This window comes from Nerophis lumbriciformis, linkage group LG10, assembly GCF_033978685.3.
Source record: "Nerophis lumbriciformis linkage group LG10, RoL_Nlum_v2.1, whole genome shotgun sequence".
Classification (NCBI taxonomy): domain Eukaryota; kingdom Metazoa; phylum Chordata; class Actinopteri; order Syngnathiformes; family Syngnathidae; genus Nerophis; species Nerophis lumbriciformis.
In genome coordinates this window covers 33,406,890-33,428,039 of record NC_084557.2, presented here as the reverse complement: position 1 = coordinate 33,428,039, position 21,150 = coordinate 33,406,890, and the positions used below count along the sequence as shown (strand labels likewise).

The 21,150-nt window shown below is 39.0% G+C and overlaps 1 protein-coding gene across 3 annotated transcripts in view; it reads left to right on the top strand.

Moving 5' to 3' along the window:
• Positions 1-21,150, top strand: part of mical2b (microtubule associated monooxygenase, calponin and LIM domain containing 2b) — a 123,200-nt gene that overhangs the window by 22,519 nt on the left and 79,531 nt on the right. For all 3 annotated transcript variants that reach the window (XM_061969796.2, XM_061969798.2, XM_061969797.2), the window contains exons 2-3: positions 16,832-17,189; positions 19,228-19,435. In XM_061969796.2, coding sequence (XP_061825780.2) covers positions 16,926-17,189; positions 19,228-19,435 — 472 coding nt within the window. In that variant the 5' untranslated portion in view covers positions 16,832-16,925. The remainder of the gene's footprint in view (positions 1-16,831; positions 17,190-19,227; positions 19,436-21,150) is intronic.

Sequence of the window (21,150 nt, the reverse complement as noted above, 5' to 3'; positions counted from 1 at the left end):
ACTAAACAATGTTGAGACGGCCACTTGAAACACAGATTAAACTACGAAGCTACCATGTTAGACTTGCATAATGAACCTGTTGTCCAAATATCCATTGATTTATTTTCTAAATCACTTATATTGGATTGCACACTTACTTACTCAAGAGATTAATATTACATTGCGCTATGTACCGCGCACAGTACACTTGATGCATCCTCACACTCGGGCATTCATACTGTGACGGACTATTGGCCGTACTCCCAGAATGGCATCTTGCTTTTCACAGTTAGCAAAGGTTTTGTCTGACGGTGATATAATGCAAATAGATGCTGAACTTTGTCACCCATTTGTGGTGTAATATAGAATTATAGGGTATTGTGTCACATTAGCTGCTGAAAAGTTTGTACGTTTAATCCGGTCTCCAGAATATACAGCCTGGGGCGTTAATGTTATGAGGATTAGGAGTTTGATTTAAGGACTTGCCTCAAGTCAAAGCCGGCCTCTAAATGAAAACATATGGTGTTCCAAATAGCAAGTGTAGAAACGGGATGAGCTACTGTATATCACAGAAGTTATTGTGGACTTACTTTGTACAGGGGTTATATATGGATTAGTGTTGGTACCGGTACCAAAATGTATTTCGATACTTTTCAGTACTTTTCTAAATAAAGGGGACCACAAAAAAGTGCAATATTGGCTTTATTTTACCAAAAAATCTTACAGTACATTAAACATAAGTTTATTATTGCAAGTTCGTCCTTAAACAAAATAGTGAACATACAAGACAACTTGTCTTTTAGTAGTAAGTAAGCAAACAAGGGCTCCTAATTTACCTGCTGACGTATGCAGTAACATATTGTCATTTATCATTCTATTATTTAATCAAAATTATTAAGGACAAGTGGTAGAAAATGTATTATTAATCTTCTTGTTCATTTACTGTTTATCTGCTTACTTTCTCTTTAAACATGTTCTATCTACACTTCTGTTAAAATGCAATAATCACTTATTCTTCTGTTGTATGGATGCTTTACATTAGTCTTGGATGATACCACAAATTTCAGAATCAGAATCAGAATCAGCTTTATTGTCATTACGCAGGGTAACGAGATTGAGGCCGTTCCATACAGTGCGATGTGTGCATGCTAGAAAAACAATGTGTAAATATATAAAAATATAAAAAATATAGAAGTGCAATGAATATAGGGTGAAATGAATATATACATGAAAAAAAAAACAGGGTGGTTGGTGGAATGGGTTATTGCACCGAAGAGAAGGCAGTTATGTATCAATTTGATTCCAAGTTGTTACAGGATCATACATTGGTCATATTCAAAGTCCTCATGTGTCCAGGGACATATTTCCTGAGTTTATAAACATAATATACATTTTAAAAAAACAAAAAAGTTTTTGTGATGCTAAAAAATATCGATGTTATCATAGTAGTATCGACTAGATACACTCCTTTACTTGGTATCATTACAGTGGATGTTGGGTGTAGATCAACCCATGGCATTTGTTAACATCGTGACGCCGGTGAGCTAGGGTGTGTAGTGAAGCATATTTAGCTATTCCTCGTCCTGCAGGGATGATACTTGTAAGAACCTTACTTTATTATTTGCCTTGGAGGCGAGGATTAGTGATCTAGAAGTAGCTAAAACACTGCCGACTGCAGCTGGACTTTAGCCGCTAGCTAGCTAGCCATGTCTTAAAGCACCTCTTCCTAAAGGCGTATCAGTGTTATAACTTCACCTTTATCGTTTGTTGTTAAGCCAAAATGCGTCCGTTCTCCCTTTTCTGTCTACACACTGTCTGCTTGTAAGTACTCCGTGATTGTGCGCTGCCGAACATGCTCCTCTGCTCGTAAAACCAACAATGACACGACGTGACGACGGGGGGGCGGGGGTGTGGCTCGACCGGTACCCTTTAGACGCGGTATCATACCGAATATGATTCAGTAGTGTCGTGGTACTATACCAATACCGGTATACCGTACAACCCTAATATGGATTAACCTTTTTTTTTTAACTAGGTGTCATAGGGTGTACCCCGCCTTCCGCCCGATTGTAGCTGAGATAGGCTCCAGAGACCCCAAAAGGGACAAGCGGTAGAAAATGGATGGATGGTAGTGATGGGATCGGCAGTTCTTTTGACTGTACTGAATCACTAGAATCAGTTCCTTAAATTGAGCAGTTCTGTGTGCAGGTCGACGAATCATGAGTCAGTCAGTAACAGCTTCCCCAGCGGCAGATCTCGGTGTGTGTCAGTTCGTGAACGACACAAGCCCTCAGCAGCCAATGAACGACGCGCACAGTGACTGAACGAGAGCCTCAATGTGACGTCCTCCTCCGCGACACAGTCAGTTCTCTGTGTCAGTAGGTTCGCGAGTCCTGATTCTGTCGTTCACTGAGTGATTCATGTCGTTAATCCACGGTGAACGAATCGTTCGCTCAGTCCCTCCCCCCGCCCCCATGATGAGTAGCTGGCTGCGTCGTTTGCCGACGTCGAGGGTTCAGTGAGTCACAGAATGCGCCAGTTCCACTCATACCGGCATGGTCGCGGCGGAGCTCAACTGAACTGAGAAAGGAACGAATCAGTTCATGAAGTGATTCGGTTCAGTACGTTCACTCAAAAGATTTGTTCGTTTGAACGAATCGTTCGCGAACGACACAACATTAATGGATGGATGGATAATGATAAGCATGCAGCTGGGATAGGCTCCACCACCACCCCTGCTCCCACGCAACCCAGAGAGGGACAAGGGGTGGAAAAATGGATGGATAATGAAAAGCAAATATACAGTTAAAGACCTACACTTGACTATACTTCTTGCTGATACATATGAATTTACTGACTTCAGCAACATTGGACATATTTGTTGCAATTTAATATTCATGTTTGAGTACATAATGCTCAAAATAAGGATGGTAAACGACCAGCATCTGAGAGGGTGATTTAGCATACATTTAAATGGGAGCTATTTTGCAAAACCAACTTCTTTTACCTGTTGGTTTTTGTGTATTTGGGTATTTGGGATCCCCATAAATCCCGTAGATCCCAAAAATTTGAAATCAAACCATAGAGGCGTATTTGTATTAAATATTTATTTATTTTCTATTTAACAATCTTGCCTTCTTCCAAAATTGCTCCAAACCGAGCCGTTTGGAATTTGAGACTTTAGTGATGTATTTTGCCTTAGTTACGTCAGCGGACATATCCATACATAAGCTGTGTCTCAATTTGGGGTTGCATCCTTCCAAGGACCCAGTCCATGCAGTCGACAAAGTGAGAGTCCTCTGTCAGCAGCTGGATTGGCGGGACACTTCCTGATTACATCACTTGTCCCCGCCCTTACATTTACGTCACGTATCTGCTGCTCCGTCCCGTGAGGTTGAATAACAACTAACTTAAGAGAAGAATGTTGAATCGCTGTTAGTGTTTTCTTGGTCCTTTACCTTATTTCAGAGGAAGCGGCTAAGAGCTACTCGCACCGCCGGCGTCAGTTTCCTGCGTTTAGAGCCAACCGATCAAGGGAGATGGTCGTCATGGAGATGTCCCGTGTTGACAAGCATTTTCTAGCTGTTATTGCTGATTATTAGTTAATGATGAATTTATTTTATTGCTTGTGAATGCTCGTTGTAGTGGGACATGTACCTTTTGAAAACATGATCAATCCAGAAGATGTCCCAAAAAATGTCATACAGCAACACCACACAATCTTATTTAGCAGTTTCTTTATTGATATGTGATTGACAATTGATGTAGATTTCTAATCTTGTCAAATTGCTTGCATTATAGCCAGTAATAGTAAATACTGGGATTGAATAATATTGTTGTTACGTAATTATTTGCAATGAAGGCAGAGGAAATGAATCACAACAACTGCAGTTTCAGCACATCCATCCATCCATTTTCTACCGCTTATTCCCTTTGGGGTCGCGGTGGGCGCTGGAGCCTATCTCAGCTACAATCGGGCGGAAGGCGGGGTACACCCTGGACAAGTCGCCACCTCATCGCAGGGCCAACACAGATAGACAGACAACATTCACACTCACATTCACACACTAGGGCCACAGCAAATGAGTTTATTGATTAATATAAAAATACTTTGTTTTTAAATGATCATCCAAACTGGTAAATACGTGTTTTGTGTCATTTATTTTTCCTCTGTTGTACTTTAAATGACCTTGTCCAAGTTCATGCCCCTGATTAAAAATAGAAAAGTTAAAAACAATCATTTATATAAGTAAACATTGTCAATTACCATGCAAACATACACCAAAAACACAGCAATAACTAATATTGGTACATTGATGCCCCCATTTACAATACTTCACTCTTCTGGCCACACTTAATAAAACATAATTAAGTCAACTTCTTGCGGTCAACAAAGTAAATTATAAGCTGTACGTTTTTACTTCCAAATATTAAAAAAAGCTCCCGACACAAAGCCATCTGCAATTGATATATGGCTCTCTCGGGGTAAAGAGAGGGGCAAAGAGCACAGAGGTCACTCAATGTTATACGATAATCAAGTTCTCGCATTTGAACAGAAATGTAAATCAATACTGTCACCCCAGCTTGATATGCCTGCTTTTAGCCGTTTTAAATGAATCAAAAAAGCTATCCTTACATTTAAAGTCTGTCTTTCCGCTCTGCATTACGCTGCCATGTTGAGAATAATGTTCATAGTTGAGAGCGCAATAGATCGGACGTGAAAAGTACATGGATGCAACCTTTCTGCTAATGTGAGAAAAGGATGCATTTGTCAGACGGATTCATGTTTGGTTGATATCATCACTTCAGTCATCAACAACTGCATCATCAGAGAAATGGACATTGAAACAGTGTAGGTCTGACTTGGTAGGATATGTACAGCGAGCAGTGAACATAGTAAGTTCAGAAAGCATAAGAACAAGTATATACATTTGATTATTTACAATCCGGGGAGGTGGGATGTGGAAGGGGGAGGGTGTTAGTCAAGGGTTGAAGTTGCCTGGAGGTGTTCTTTTAGTGAGGTTTTGAAGGAGGATAGAGATGCACTTTCTTTTACACCTGTTGGGAGTGCATTCCATATTGATGTGGCATAGAAGGAGAATGAGTTAAGACCTTTGTTAGATCGTAATCTGGGTTTAACGTGGTTTGTGGAGCTCCCCCTGGTGTTGTGGTTATGGCGGTCATTTACGTTATGAAAGTAGTTTGACATGTACTTCGGTATCAGGGAGGTGTAGCGGATTTTATAGACTAGGCTCAGTGCAAGTTGTTTTACTCTGTCCTCCACCCTGAGCCAGCCCACTTTGGAGAAGTGGGTAGGAGTGAGGTGTGATCTGGGGTGGAGGTCTCAAAGTAACCTGACTTGCTTGTTCCGGGATGTTTGGAGTCTAGATTTGAGGGTTTTGGAGGTGCTAGGGTACCAGGAGGTGCAAGCGTAATCAAAAAAGGGTTGAACGAGAGTTCCCGCTAGAATCTTCAAGGTGCTTTTGTTGACCAGAGAGGAGATTCTGTAGAGAAATCTCGTTCGTTGGTTGACCTTTTTGATTACCTTGTTCTCCCCCGCTGCCCACTCCCTCTCATGGGCTACTAAACCCCTCCTCTTCCTTCTTCCAAGACGTGCTTTCACATATAAGAACATCCATGATTGGTTTGTTGTTTACTATGATGAGTCACAATTGGTTGAGATTAGGCCAATCAGAGGCAAGATAGGGCGGGTCATGGAACCAGGAAGGAAAATCACAACAGACATCCCAAATGACGACGAGAGAGTCGTAGGAGAGAAGAGCAATTTATATATTAAAAAACTAGTGGAATATGGCAGAGGGATTCTCTTCTTTAGATTTTTCTTTTAGCGATGTAGACCACGTCCAGGAAACCCACAATGTGTCTACTTGGCCACATTTGGACAAATGTATGCGTCTGGATAAAACATACATTTGAGTTGTTTACCATGTAAGCCCAAATCAAAACTGTTCTCCAGTTGCCAAGTCAGGCATTTTTCGCACGATAAATGCTGCCAAAAATGTATTATTTGCACAGCTCTGTTATTTATTTTATGTAGAAAGAACTTTTCTATTTTATTTATGTTATGCAATTCTGTGGTACTTAAAACAGTTTATTTTATGTGCTGTTAATACCCATCTTGACTAACTGGGTTAATAAAAGTGCCACTGACTTTATACAGTACAGTTGTCATTCACTTCAATTTCAGTGAACCTCGCTCAAAAATGAATATCTTTATATGTATACTTTCACCCCAAAATATATCGAGATATATATCGAATATCGAGTTTAAGTAAAAAAATATCAAGATTCTCCACAATTTTATTAGCCTTTATTTAACCAGGTAAAATCCCATTGAGATCAAAGATCTCTTTTCCAAGGGAGACCTGGCCAAGAGGGCAGCAGCAAGGTTACATTAAAAACAGTAAACAAATGCATAAAACATCACATTTACAACATTAAAACTTGCTCACATGACACATGTGCATACAGACAAGGTAGACTGCAATCCTTTCACAGAAGCTTTAAACTCATTCAACGTAACTAGGGTTTGAAGTTTAATGTTCGATTGTAGGTTATTCCAAGCCTTCGGTGCTGAAAACCTAAATGCTTTCTTGCCCAGTTCAATTAAGTTACTGTAAAACTAAGCACACAAAGGAAAGTACATAAATGTGCATACTGTATGTAAGTTCACATATAATAAATAAATGATAAATGGGTTGTACTTGTATAGCGCTTTTCTACCTTCAAGGTACTCAAAGCGCTTTGACACTACTTCCACATTTACCCATTCACACACACATTCACACACTGATGGAGGGAGCTGCCATGCAAGGCGCTAACCAGCACCCATCAGGAGCAAGGGTGAAGTGTCTTGCTCAGGACACAACAGACATGACGAGGTTGGTACTAGGTGGGGATTGAACCAGGGACCCTCGGGTCGCGCACGGCCATTCTTCCACTGCGCCACGCCGTCATATGAATAGAAATCACGTTAAATTAATAATACAGTTCGGAATAAACTGAAAAAGAAATACAATCACACAGTATTAAGGTTGGCTTTAAAGATGCTATCTTAATGCTAATGTTTAATGGAACAGCTCATTGACAAGCTAACAAAAGTTAGCAGGGCCAGTCGCAGGGCACATGTAGACAAACAACCATTCACACTCCCATTTATACCTATGGACATTTTAGAGTCTCAAATTAACCTATTTTGCATATTTTTGGAGTATGGGAGGAAGTTGGAGCACCAAAGAGAAAATCCACACAGACACACACGAAGAGAACATGCAAACTCCACAAAAAGATTCCAAACGGAGGTTTAAAGACGCACACGGCGTAACGTTAGACGATATTGTCGCTAGTAATATAAAAATTGGGTAGTTTTCACAGGTTTGAACGAGAAATACAATAAGTAACTTCAAATACCTTTTTTTTTTTTTTTAAATCTTTCTCTCCTTACTTTTGCCAATTGCCAACTCCGTTCCAGGGCCGATCAGGTGGGTGACCGGCTGCAGCGCTTATGCTGACAGGCGATTCAGATGCCCGTTTTTCAAAATAAATGGATGGATGGATGAAACATTTTTATGATATTTGAAATGTTTTTCAAACTGATTACGGCTAATAGTCCAATAGACTATATACAGTATACCAGAATGCTTACCCCAGTGTCCTGGACCCCCCCCCCCCCCCCAGTGCCTTATTTTAAACACACAGTCGCAAATGTTGGTTCTGAGTTTGACAATGATTTTAAATGGGAACAGCAGATTAACTATATTGTTCGATCTAGTTTTTATCATCTAAGACTTATAGCAAACATGTCATCAGTTTTATCTTTCAATGACTTTGAGTGGGTAATCAATGCTTATATTTCATCACATTTGGACTACTGCAACTCATTCTACGTTGGAATGAACCAGGCCTCAATGCAGCTGCTCGCTTTTTAACTGGCACTAAAAACATGAGCAGATTACCCCCATTTTGGCATCCTTTCACTGGCTCCCAGTTCATTTTAAAATTAATAAAACAATGTTATTATTTGCTTTTAAATCTCTTAACGGATTAGCGCCACAATATACTGTATGTCAGACCTTTTAAAATCTACACCCCAAACAAGGTCCCTGAGGTCAGCTGATCAATTGCTTCTTGTCGCCCTGAAAACCCGGTTAAAATCCAGAGAGGATCGTGCATTTTCTGCTGTGGCTCAAAAACTTTGGAGCGATATCCCTCTTGCTGTGCGGGCGGCTCCCTCTTTTAGGAGTTTTAAATCACGTCTTAAAACATATTTATTCCTTGGCTTTTAAACCAGCATCAGAGTTGTGATTTTAGTCTATTTTATATTATTTTATGTATTTATTCTCTTTTTAGTTAAATGTGGTGTTGTTTTTTTACAATTGACTCTCCTTAGTTGTTATCCTGCTTCTAAATGTGTTTTAACTCTGTCAAACTTTTGTTTTTTTATATGTGCTATATAAATAAAGTAGATTGGATTGAATATCCATTCATACAATATATTAGTTAAATGTGTTTTCATGTTAAAAAAAAACATTTTTTGATGTGTGTCAGCTTTTATTTTGCCGCGGCGGTACCCCATGATAATTACATGTAGGGGAAACCTTTTTTTGATCTTAATACACATATATGTCGATGAATGTGTTCCCTCCAAGTCAACACTTGTCAGAACAATGTTTGGATATATTTTGTATTACTGGGATGATTATGTAAACATGTTTGTCTTTCGTGTTCACACGAAAACAGGTTTCTGTTTGAGAGGTTTTGCCTTTGGCGAATTCACAAAATATCTCTGATGTTTTATCTAATTCCAAATTTACATCTCCTTGCTGTGAAATCATTCGGACTTGAGGTTTAAAAAGTATATGATCCAAAAAGAGTGTAAATGGCATAACCTTGACTGGCTTTATTCTAATTAAAGCATTTTTTACTCCGTTCTTTACATTGTTCGAAGAAGCAAGGGTATTAAGCTACAATGGACGTAGAATCTATTTTCTATATGACTTGTCCTCATTAGAGTCACAGGTGAACTGGAGCCTATCCCAGCTGGCAGTCAGTACATGCTAGGCGAGTCTAAATTGCAGGAACTGGAAGGAAGCTTGAGTACTAGGGATGGGGAAATTGCCTCAAGTCTATATTCCAGATATACTGTACATTGTAGCCTTCTGCGATAACAATACATATCATGTTATATTGCTATATAAATAATATAGGAACCATTTCAGAACATGTTATAAAAAAATTTTTTTAAATGCTAACACAATTTTCAAGCTTATTGGCTGATTCAGTTTTGATCACAATTACAGTATAACCAGTCAAAAGCACAGGATGGCGGTCTAACAATATAAATAAAATATTTTTATTATTTTCTCTTATAGGCTCTGTTTTAAATCCTTTGGTTTTTGCCCTTAAATACCTCCTTTGTCTAGGGAATTATTTCCTGAGTTTGTAAACATAAAACATAAATGATTTCTATAATAAAAAATATTGATGTAATTACTGTAGTATCCACCATATACTGATACTATACTTGTTATTGTTACCGTCAATTATTTTTATCCATCTTCCCTCCTCTATTTACATTTAAGAGCTTTACTTTTCCAGTTTGCAAAACCTCCTTCGGAGTGTAGTATATATATTTTTTGAAGAAATAACAGTTGTTGACGGACCGAAATTGACGCTCCGGCGTATTTGCTTACATGTGAGTTGAAAAATAAAGCTACCGATGATCCACGCTGATGTCCGTGCCTTCTCTACTTAACAGCCATAAAAAGATTACAACCCTCACAAATGTACAAACCCCGTTCCCATATGAGTCGGGAAATTGTGTTAGATGTAAATATAAACGGAATACAATGATTTGCAAATCATTTTCAACCCATATTCAATTGAATATGCTACAAAGACAACATATTTGATGTTCAAACTGATAAACGTTTTTTTTTTTTTTGCAAATAATCATTAACTTTAGAATTTGATGCCAGCAACACGTGACAAAGAAGTTGGGAAAGGTGGCAATAAATACTGATGAAGTTGAGGAATGCTCATCAAACACTTATTTGGAACATCCCACAGGTGTGCAGGCTAATTGGGAACAAGTGGGTGCCATGATTGGGTATAAAAACAGCTTCCCAAAAAATGCTCAGTCTTTCACAAGAAAGGATGGGGCGAGGTACACCCCTTTGTCCACAATTGCGTGAGCAAATAGTCAAACAGTTTAAGAACAACGTTTCTCAAAGTGAAATTGCAAGAAATTTAAGGATTTCAACATCTACGGTCCATAATATCATCAAAAGGTTCAGAGAATCTGGAGAAATCACTCCACGTAAGCGGCATGGTCGGAAACCAACTTTGAATGACCGTGACCTTCGATCCCTCAGACGGCACTGTATCAAAAACCGACATCAATCTCTAAAGGATATCACCACATGGGCTCAGGAACACTTCGGAAAACCACTGTCACTAAATACAGTTTGTCGCTACATCTGTAAGTGCAAGTTAAAGCTCTACTATACAAAGCGAAAGCCATTTATCAACAACATCCAGAAACGCCGCCGGCTTCTCTGGGCCCGAGATCATCTAAGATGAACTCATGCAAAGTGGAAAAGTGTTCTGTGGTCTGACAAGTCCACATTTCAAATTGTTTTTGGGAATATTCGACATCGTGTCATCCGGACCAAAGGGGAAGCGAATCATCCAGACTGTTATCGACGCAAAGTTCAAAAGCCAGCATCTGTGATGGTATGGGGGTGCATTAGTGCCCAAGGCATGGGTAACTTACACATCTGTGAAGGCACCATTAATGCTGAAAGGTACATACAGGTTTTGGAACAACATATGCTGCCATTTAAGCGCCGTCTTTTTCATGGACGCCCCTGCTTATTTCAGCAAGACAATGCCAAGCCACATTCAGCACGTGTTACAACAGCGTGGCTTCGTAAAAAAAGAGTGCGGGTACTTTCCTGGCTCCGCCTGCAGTCCAGACCTGTCTCCCATCGAAAATGTGTGGCGCATTATGAAGCGTAAAATACGACAGCGGAGACCCCGGACTGTTGAACGACTGAAGCTCTACATAAAACGAGAATGGGAAAGAATTCCACTTTCAAAGCTTCAACAATTAGTTTCCTCAGTTCCCAATCGTTTATTGAGTGTTGTTAAAAGAAAAGGTGATGTAACACAGTGGTGAACATGCCCTTTCCCAACTACTTTGGCACGTGTTTCAGCCATGAAATTCTAAGTTAATTATTATTTGCAAACAAAAATAAAGTTTATGAGTTTGAACATCAAATATCTTGTCTTTGTAGTGCATTCAATTGAATATGGGTTGAAAAGGATTTGCAAATCATTGTATTAGGTTTATTTTTACATCTAACACAATTTCCCAACTCATATGGAAACGGGGTTTGTATTACACTATCCATTCATTATATCATTATATTCCATCCATCCATTTTCAACCGCTTGTCCCATTCGGGGTCGCGGGGGGTGCTGGAGCCTATCTCAGCTGCATTCGGGTGGAAGGCGGTGTACACCCTGGACAAGTTACTTCCAATTATTTTCACGTTAAAAAAAACACAAAAAAACTAATTTTTAAGGTGTGTCGACCATATCTTTGGTGGGGACTTTTATTTTATTTTGTAGTAGCAGTAGCGACTTCCTTGTACGTTTACGGAATCCGTTCATCATCCTTGGTTTTCACTTTATCAAACTGCGCATGCAAGTGACGTCGAGGCCACATTGGGGGCCATGTTGGGGGCCTGTGCGCGTTTATACTGGAGTGTGTCAGCTGGGAAAAAAATCTGATTTTGGAAAAAATCTGACTTTGAAAAAATCCGATTTGGGCCACTTTGACCTGCAGTGTAAACATAGTGTCATTGACTTTTTTAGGCTTTGTCAAAGAAAGGACACTTTAGATTTGATATTGTATCTGACATAAAAGGTTGTTGGTGCCAAAAGTAATGTCAGTACAGTATTTGAATATATCACATTACAGGTTGCAATTTCCTCAGATGATTCGTCATTACTAATCTTGGATTACTTTATGGGATCACATTGTTTTTGAGTTTCAGATTCTGGTAACGCAAGCAGGGACATTTTCTTATTGGGCCATGTGTGGTTGACAGCTTGGTATTAGTTCACCTTGAGCAAATGGCAGTTTGCTTGAAGGTATGGCTGTCTCAGATTTGTTGCACCTTCTAAAACCTCTGACTCATGTTTCCATTTGTGCAAGCAGATAAGCAGTCTGCATACTCCAGCATAACTTGAGTATACACAGACAAACACAAGATTGTGTTAAGTCTGTTGCTGACAACGTTATGGCCATCAAAGCATATAACAGTTTAACTTTTTAAACCTCACTTGTTTTCATGCTTTGTTGCTTTGGATTCCAACATTTCTGTTTTTACGTAAACACTAGTAAGTTAAAAATCGGCAGCATTCCCAGTTTCAACATTTTGAGAGACTGCATTCAATTTTTTGAATGAGTTTGTGGCGATTCAAACTAAATTGTGTAGAAACATCCTTAGTTCTACATCTGCCACCCTGAAAACATACCTTAGTGTTTTTATTATTGGCACATATATCACAGATACAGTATATGTGCCAATAATAAAAACATTTGGGGCGCGCATACCATACACAGACAGAAATAACATTTATTAATAACAAAACTGCTAGCCATTTAATGGTATTCTTCATTAACAATATTAACAAATGGACAAGATATAATAATCAAAAGGTATCCTTAAATGATTCTGCTGTGAACCGGCACATATATCTGTGATATATGTGCCGGTTCACAGCAGAAACATTTACATATATATGAATATGTATACCGTATTTTTCAGACTATAAGTCGCAGTTTTTTTCATAGTTTGGCCGGGGGTACGACTTATACTCAGGAGCGACTTATGTGTGAAATTATTAACCCATTACCGTAAAATATCAAATAATATTATTTAGCTCATTCACGTAAGAGACTAGACGTACAAGATTTCATGAGATTTAGCGATTAGGAGTGACAGATTGTTTGGTAAACGTATAGCATGTTCTATATGTTATAGTTATTTGAATGACTCTTACCATAATATGTTACGTTAACATACCAGGCACGTTCTCAGTTGGTTATTTATGCGTCATATAACATACACTTATTCAGCCTGTTGTTCACTATTCTTTATATATTTTAAATTGCCTTTCAAATGTCTATTCTTGGTGTTGGGTTTTATCAAATACATTTCCCCAAAAAATGTGACTTATACTCCAGTGCGACTTATATATGTTTTTTTCCTTCTTTATTATGCATTTTCGGCAGGTGCGACTTCTACTCCGGTGCGACTTATACTCCGAAAAATACGGTATATATGGGTACCTTTTGATTATTATATCTTGTCCTTTTGTTAATATTGTTAATGAAGAATACAATTAAATGGCTATCATTAGTTATGCTATCGTAAGTACAGATAAGATGTTATTTCTGTCTGTGTATGGTATGTGCGCCCCAAATGAATAAGGCAAGCACAAATTGCAATACTATGCGCATGCATGTGTGCGCATGTTTGTGTTGGTGTTTGTCAGCCACCCACGACACCCTTCTACTCTACAAAGCTGTATCTGATGACGGGCGTGTTCTGCTAAAGCCCTTTATCTGCATGTTAGGCATGGGTGTGTCACCCTCCACTATGCCTCAGTTTGATGTGACTTTTGATATTCAGCTTTGCCTCTGAAATATCCGGTGTATAGTAATTATCAGTACTTTGGATTCACAAACCAAGAGGGAAATAATTATCTAACATTTGCTATGCTTTTTCACAAAATTGGAAAATTGTTGTCTGGTTGCATCTTGCATGACCCATTTTTGTTTAAACTTTAGACGTTAATTAGATGGTTTTATAACTGAAATACTTTTGATTATAACGGAGTTTAAGGCTAAGTTAATAACAGCAAATTATTTCCACTCCAAGGTCAGACACTTGCTATAAAGTGTTTATGCTGGTTTACACCAAATGTGGTTCCGAGCAGAATGGGCGATTATTTCTATTTTTATGAACATATTTTGCCTGTAAGTTTCCCACACCGCACCATTACATAATGTATGCATTTATCTGGCCTAACTGATCATGAAAACATATTTGGCTGTAGGCAGTCAAAAATGTACTTAAATGCTAAGCAAGATAAATTACTTCTTGTCTTCAACGCAGATAGCTCTTAACTATGTAATTTTTGTTAAAGGTACAGTTTAAATGGTGATGGATGTTTCCACAATTGATCATTCTAGTATACATTATTTTTCAATTCCTGACATAGGTGTCAGTGGTAGTTTTAGGCAGATGGTGACTGGTAAAATGTAACATGAAACAGCTTGGCTGATAACAGTGCAGGCCCATTGAAAAGAGCTTTTGTGAATTATTTTATGGAGTGTTCTGACGAGTAGAATATGTGTGTATATTTGTATATATGTACCGTATTTTTCGGACTATAAGTCGCAGTTTTTTTCATAGTTTGGCCGGGGGTGCGACTTATACTCAGGAGCGACTTATGTGTGAAATTATTAACACATTACCGTAAAATATCAAATAATATTATTTAGCTCATTCACGTAAAAGACTAGACGTATAAGATCTCATCGGATTTAGCGATTAGGAGTGACAGATTGTTTGGTAAACGTATAGCATGTTCTATATGTTATAGTTATGTGAATGACTCTTACCATAATATGTTACGTTAACATACCAGGCACGTTCTCAGTTGGTTAATTATGCGTCATATAACGCAGTGGTCCCCAACCACCGGGCCGCGGCCCGGTACCGGTCCGTGGATCAATTGGTACCGGGCCGCACAAGAAATTAAAAAGAAATCTAAAAAAAATATATTTATATTTTTTTATTTTTTTTATTTTTTATTAAATCAACATAAAAAACACAAGATACACTTACAATTTGTGCACCAACCCAAAAAAACTCCCTCCCCCATATACACTCATTCACACTCATTCGCACAAAAGGGTTGTTTCTTTCTGTTATTAATATTTCTGGTTCCTACATTATATATCAATATAGATCAATACAGTCTGCAGGGATACAGTCCGTAAGCACACATGATTGTATTTCTTTCTGACAAAATTTGTCATATCCGTGGGCCAATTTTTCAAGCGTTGACCGGTCCGCAGCTACGAAAAGGTTGGAGACCACTGATATAACGTACACTTATTCAGCCTGTTGTTCACTATTCTTTATTTATTTTAAATTGCCTTTCAAATTGCCTTGTTTTCTTACTGTACCAAAAATTAACCGAACCGTGACCTCTAAACCGAGGTACGTACCGAACCGAAATGTTTGTGTACCTTTACACCCCTAAAACACTTCCCAAAAGACTGACTCAAATTTAGGTTTTAAATAGCTTTGATTTTACGTGTCTGCACCCACATGTATATCCGTGGTTCATGCCCACAGGATAGATCTTTGCGTCATTAAGGATTAAAATAACGATTTGATGGCCATGCATAGTTTAAACAGGTCAGCAAGATAATAAATCACTCTAAATACCACCATACTTGCCAACCATGAGACCTCAGAATTCGGGAGATTGGGGGGGTGTTGCGGTGGGCGGGGTTGGGGGGGGAGCAGTGGTTGGGGAGGCGGGGTTTGGCGGTAGCGGGGGGGTGTATATTGTAGCCCGGAAGAGTTAGTGCTGCAAGGGATTTTGAGTATTTGTTCTGTTGTGTTTATGTTGTGTTACGGTGCGGATGTTCTCCCGAAATGTGTTTGTCATTCTTGTTTGGTGTGGCGCATATTTCTAACAGTGTTAAAGTTGTTTATACGGTCACCCTCAGTGTGACCTGTGTGGTTGTTGATCAAGTATGTCTTGCATTCACTTACGTGTGTCTGTAGAAGCCACATACAACATGTGACCGGGCCGGCATGCTGTCTATAACGAGAAAAAGCAGACGTGACAACAGGTTGTAAAGGACGCTACAGGCAGTGCTATCATGGAACGCCTTTAATGTTGTTGTCCGAGTGAAAATCGGGAGAAATTCGGGAGAATGGTTGCTCCAGGAGATTTTCGGGTGGGGCACTGAAATTCGGGAGTCTCCAGGAAAAATCGGGAAGGTTGGCAAACATGAATACCACCCTTTTCTTTGTGCATGTGCGTCTCCTGAAGGTTTGAACTAGGAAGAGGGTGTATGAGAATGATTCAAGGTAACCCACCTTTAAGCAACTATCTAACAGAGACATAGCTTTAGGAAGAATTCCATAAATAAAGACTTAAAAATATCTGATGAGTTAGATGCATATATACATATGTATAAATTGTAATAAACGTTTTAGGTCCTGTACATAGTGTGTTCATTCAAATTTGTTCAATTAGTGCAATTTGGCAGTTATTATACTATTAACAATTTAATACATATCAACAATACATTTTCTAAAAAACTGTTATTGGTTTTCATTATACTTACAAATTAGTCACTGTCCCCAAAAATATTGACATGAAAAGTTGACTACTCAAGTGTGCTCAAGAATCATACAGAATTATTTACCTCTATTCAACAGTTATACAGTTGACACACAAACACAATTGGGTCCTCAAACTGACAGTGATCCTAAACATGGATCAAAACTGTTTTTATAATGGGTAAAGCAGGGTAAGATTAAGTTTACTACAGTGGTTGTTCAGATTGTGAAAATGATTGATCTAAACTGCAGTGTCAGGAAAAAGGATACTATCTTAAGTCTAAATAATATCGACTATTATTAAATCAGTGTATCTCTCAGGATTAATGGCTTTGTAGCCAGGCTGCTGTCCTCAATCTGTCAATAAATAATGTTTTATTTTTCAGAACTGGATATGCATGGAGACATCATAGGTCAGAGTTCTGACAGCGTGAAAGGAGTCCACAGGAGAAGAAGAGAAACATTGGTAGCAATCAGAGGATGGGTGAGACGGAGGATGAGCGCACAGCACAGGCCATCAAGCTCTTTGAGAACTTTGTCCAAATGTCCACTTGTAAAGGAACTTTTCAGGCCTTCAGTAATCTCTGCAGGCAGCTAGAGCTGGATCCACTGAACTACAGCAACTTCTACAGTTCACTGAAAGCTGCAGTCAACTATTGGAAGGTCAAGGCTCTTTGGACCAAACTGGACAATAGGGCACAGCACAAAGTGTACAACCAGAATAAAGCATGCCAGGGAACTAGGGTAAGATATATAACATTGGTTACATTATAAATGAAATGTCTCGCTTTATTTTATTTGATCCTATGAAAATGTGCACAATTCAATAGTTAGTCCAGTGGAGGCCGTTTATATCGACCCAGTATAAGTCGACCAACTCAACTTAAGTCCTGGTCCACTGTATTCCGATTACTAAAAAGTGCTCGCCTAAGCAAACATCAGTTTACATCAATATTACATTTGAGACTTTTTATGAAAAATTGGTCTGTTATTTTGACATTATTGTTAACGTTATCATTAGCGCTTGCATGTTTTTGTAAAACGAGATTTGTGGGTATATGTTAAAATCAAAAACAGAAGGGTTTGTAACTAGGGGTCTAACAATTCGTTTTGACGATTTTATTCATAGTTTGATGTTGCCAATTCGATTTAGGGCCGATATTAGTTTATTTAGAAAGATAGGATCCGAAACGATTCATTGAGTTGAAATCAATTCAGTCACTGAAGAAATCAAGTAGTGTGACTATGAAATAAATACTGGATAAGAATCAACTCGCCCCTTCCCACCCCTCACCCTGCGTTCCTTCCCGCAAATCTTGCGTGCACTGCCCAAAAATCCTAGGTTTGCGTCGGCGGCAACGCTGACCGCAGAGCTCTGATTGGTCTGCTTTTGAAGAGGAGGGTCCTGACCACAGGAGAGCAGACTTTGTGCTTTAAATGCACAAACTATTGTAAGAAAAAAAAGTAACACATTTGCATGCAAACTGATAGTGTACTTAATCTTGGTGCGCTATAAAAATAAATACTAAAAGTGTCAGTTGTAATTGTATTCATGTGGCTCTTCTTGTGGAATACAATCGGACCGCTTGTGTCTGCAGCGATCACCTTGTAAACTGTTTGAACATTTGGTTTGTTGAGAAGCTTTCTGTGATGCAGTCAAGTTTATTCTGTACTATATTAGTAGTGCTTGATAGCAGAACTAAACGTATATAAAGGACATTAGATCACATTAGTTTCTTTATTTTGTGGTTGCTATGCCTAAATATAACTACGTAGACCTGGTTGTGCAAACAAACTAACATCTTGTTAAGTTTTAGTAATAAAGTCGTAAGCGTAGTAAAGGTCAACTGTGGCATCTTTTTCGGTCTCATCACAATTAAAGACTTGCTGCGATACATAGCCCCCTTTGCTAATCAAATGCTCGAAATAAAGGTTCTGCAAGCCGGAGGCAAACTACTAAAAACGCTAAGTCAACGCTTTTTTCGAGCAACCTGAAGCTCCACAGCAAGACTGACAGTTTGGACACATTTAAAGCATTTCTGATCATACAAAGTGATCTCTAACCCCGGATTTCCACTGAATGCGGGACGGTCGCGGATTGGCACACGAGCGCCTTCGTACGCTTTCTGTTTTCATTCGAGTCAATGTGTCAATTGCCACCGACATGCTGTTGCCGTTCCACATTCTAGCGCTAAATATACGCAGAGCTTCTATTTTTTCCGGATGCCGCAACCAATCCGTTCATTAAATCTAGTGTAGGACAGGACGTCATGCACAAACACAAAATATAGTATCTAGTTTACTTTTAAAATAAAATACTTCGTCTTCAAGGCGGATCGTAATTTACACTTTGAAAGGTCCTAATGGGTGGCAACGGACATGAAGTCTACTCGTCAAAGGTTTTCAGACTAAATTTCATCTTGTTGACACAAATGGATATGAACATGCTTATTGTGGACGTTCACAATTAAAGAATAATGTACAGGCAAGTTCCGGGAAGCTAAATGGGGATGCAAAATAACTGTATGAATGAATTAACCGTCCGTATGCCAAGACATGGTTCGCACAAAGGATCATAAACTGTAAAGGTCGCAAATAGAGGCGTTCGTAAATCGAGGTTCCATTGTATATGCACTATTAAAGTACTGAACATTTTTTTTCATTAATTTATTGCAATCAATTTAGCAAAAAATGCATGTTATCCTTCAAACTATTCCACAAACTACTAAAAACTTGATTACCGCGCCGTTTGGTCCTTTGTCCTCTTCTCTTTCCTATTCAGTGCCTGATCATTGGCGGTGGCCCTTGTGGTCTGCGGACAGCCATCGAGCTTGCCCTGTTGGGCTGTAAGGTGGTCGTAATAGAAAAGAGAGACTCGTTCTCCAGAAACAATGTGCTTCATCTCTGGCCCTTCACCATTGAAGATCTCAGAGGCCTCGGGGCCAAGAAGTTCTATGGCAAATTCTGTGCTGGTACTATCGACCATATCAGTAAGTTCACACCTGCAGGACACAATATTGTTCAGTCTTTGAGGTTTGAGGTGTTTTCAAAGCTAATGTTTTGATATACACTGATAAAAACTTGTGGGACATATACATGTGCGCGTCTTAACAGTGTATTTTAATTCCTTTAATAATGGTAGGGGTAACACTGTTAATCGTACTGTACACGAAAATACTTGTATAATTTTTGACATCATATTAGCACATTACCTACCACCAGGAACTTTATACTGCACTGTATGTACACAAGACACACATTGTCAGTAAGATCAATTATGCAGATACTCTGTGAAACATTGTGGCCAAAAAACAATTGCTCTCTTCAGAGTTGTCTTACATTTTTTTCTCATCTATATTTAACATTGTTTAATTGCTTACTGCAAGACTGTAACCTGTAGATAATTTTTTCCTACAGCTTAGTTAACAGTTGTTTGCTTGCTCAGTCAGTGTCTTTCTTGTGATATGTGCGGTATTCTATTGGTGGTGCTTCTCCATCCTTACAAATAGTCTTACGTTGAAGCTGATCTCCACTGTACATCAGTCCCTGACATCAGATCCTCTCTGACTTATGTCATGAACCAAGGTCTCATTGCAAAGTTTGTCGCCCTGCACCAGCATTGTTAGAATATATACATAGAATGATTTGATCCCTTGCAAATTGTGTAAGTTTTCCCACTTACAAAGACATAAATAGTCCATATTTATTTATGTGGGGTTTATTTTAAACGACAGAATATCAACAAACAATTCAGTCAATCAACGTGTTTGTTTCTGAATTGGAAAGGGGGTTATCGCCGATTCCGTGGTCTGCCCTGGGACGTGGTCTGCCCCTATGTGCTGTAAAGAGACTGGTCGCGACTAGTGGCACAGCTGTGGTACCTAAGGACTTTACTATTTCCTTTTTTTTTCTGGACATTTGGCAGCTGTATTAGATAGATACATGTCCGAGATCATATTATTTTACCTTTACTGCACATCCATCCACCCATCCATCTTCTTCCGCTTATCCGAGGTCGGGTCGCGGGGGCAGCAGCTTAAGCAGGGAAGCCCAGACTTCCCTCTCCCCAGCCACTTCTTTACTTTACTGCACAACACTTCATAATTACTTTGATTAAATGTTAATAATATTGAATTGCAGATTGGATCAAGTTGCCTGTGGGGTAGTAGTAGGGACCACTGGTCTCTGCCAGACAGCAACTTGATCCGATCTACAATTCAATAATATTAACATATAATCAAAGTAATTATGATGTAGTGTGCAGTAGAGGCAAAATAGTATGATCTCTGACATTTATCCATTTAATAGAGCTGCCAAAACTTCCAGAAAAGAATGGAAATAGTAAATGTCATTCAAAGTCAATAGGAACCACTACTGTGTCACTGGTCGCGACCAGCCTTATTAGTGCCCCTAGTAGTAGGGACCAATGGTCCCAGGACAGACCACGGCATCAGCTATAACCCCCTCTCCAATTCAGAAATAAACCTACAAATAATGTTTTGCTTCAATTAAGTATTTAATCCCAAGCAAAAAGTGTCGGTAAGCTCAAGCACAAAGTTTAGATTTTTATTGTAGTTGCAGTGTTGCACACATCCCAGGAGGGATTTTGATCCACTGTTTTTAATAGATACTCTCCAAATATTGGAGGTCTCAGAGTTGTCGCTTGACAACTCGGAAGTTTCAGCTTCCTTCACAGATTTTCAAT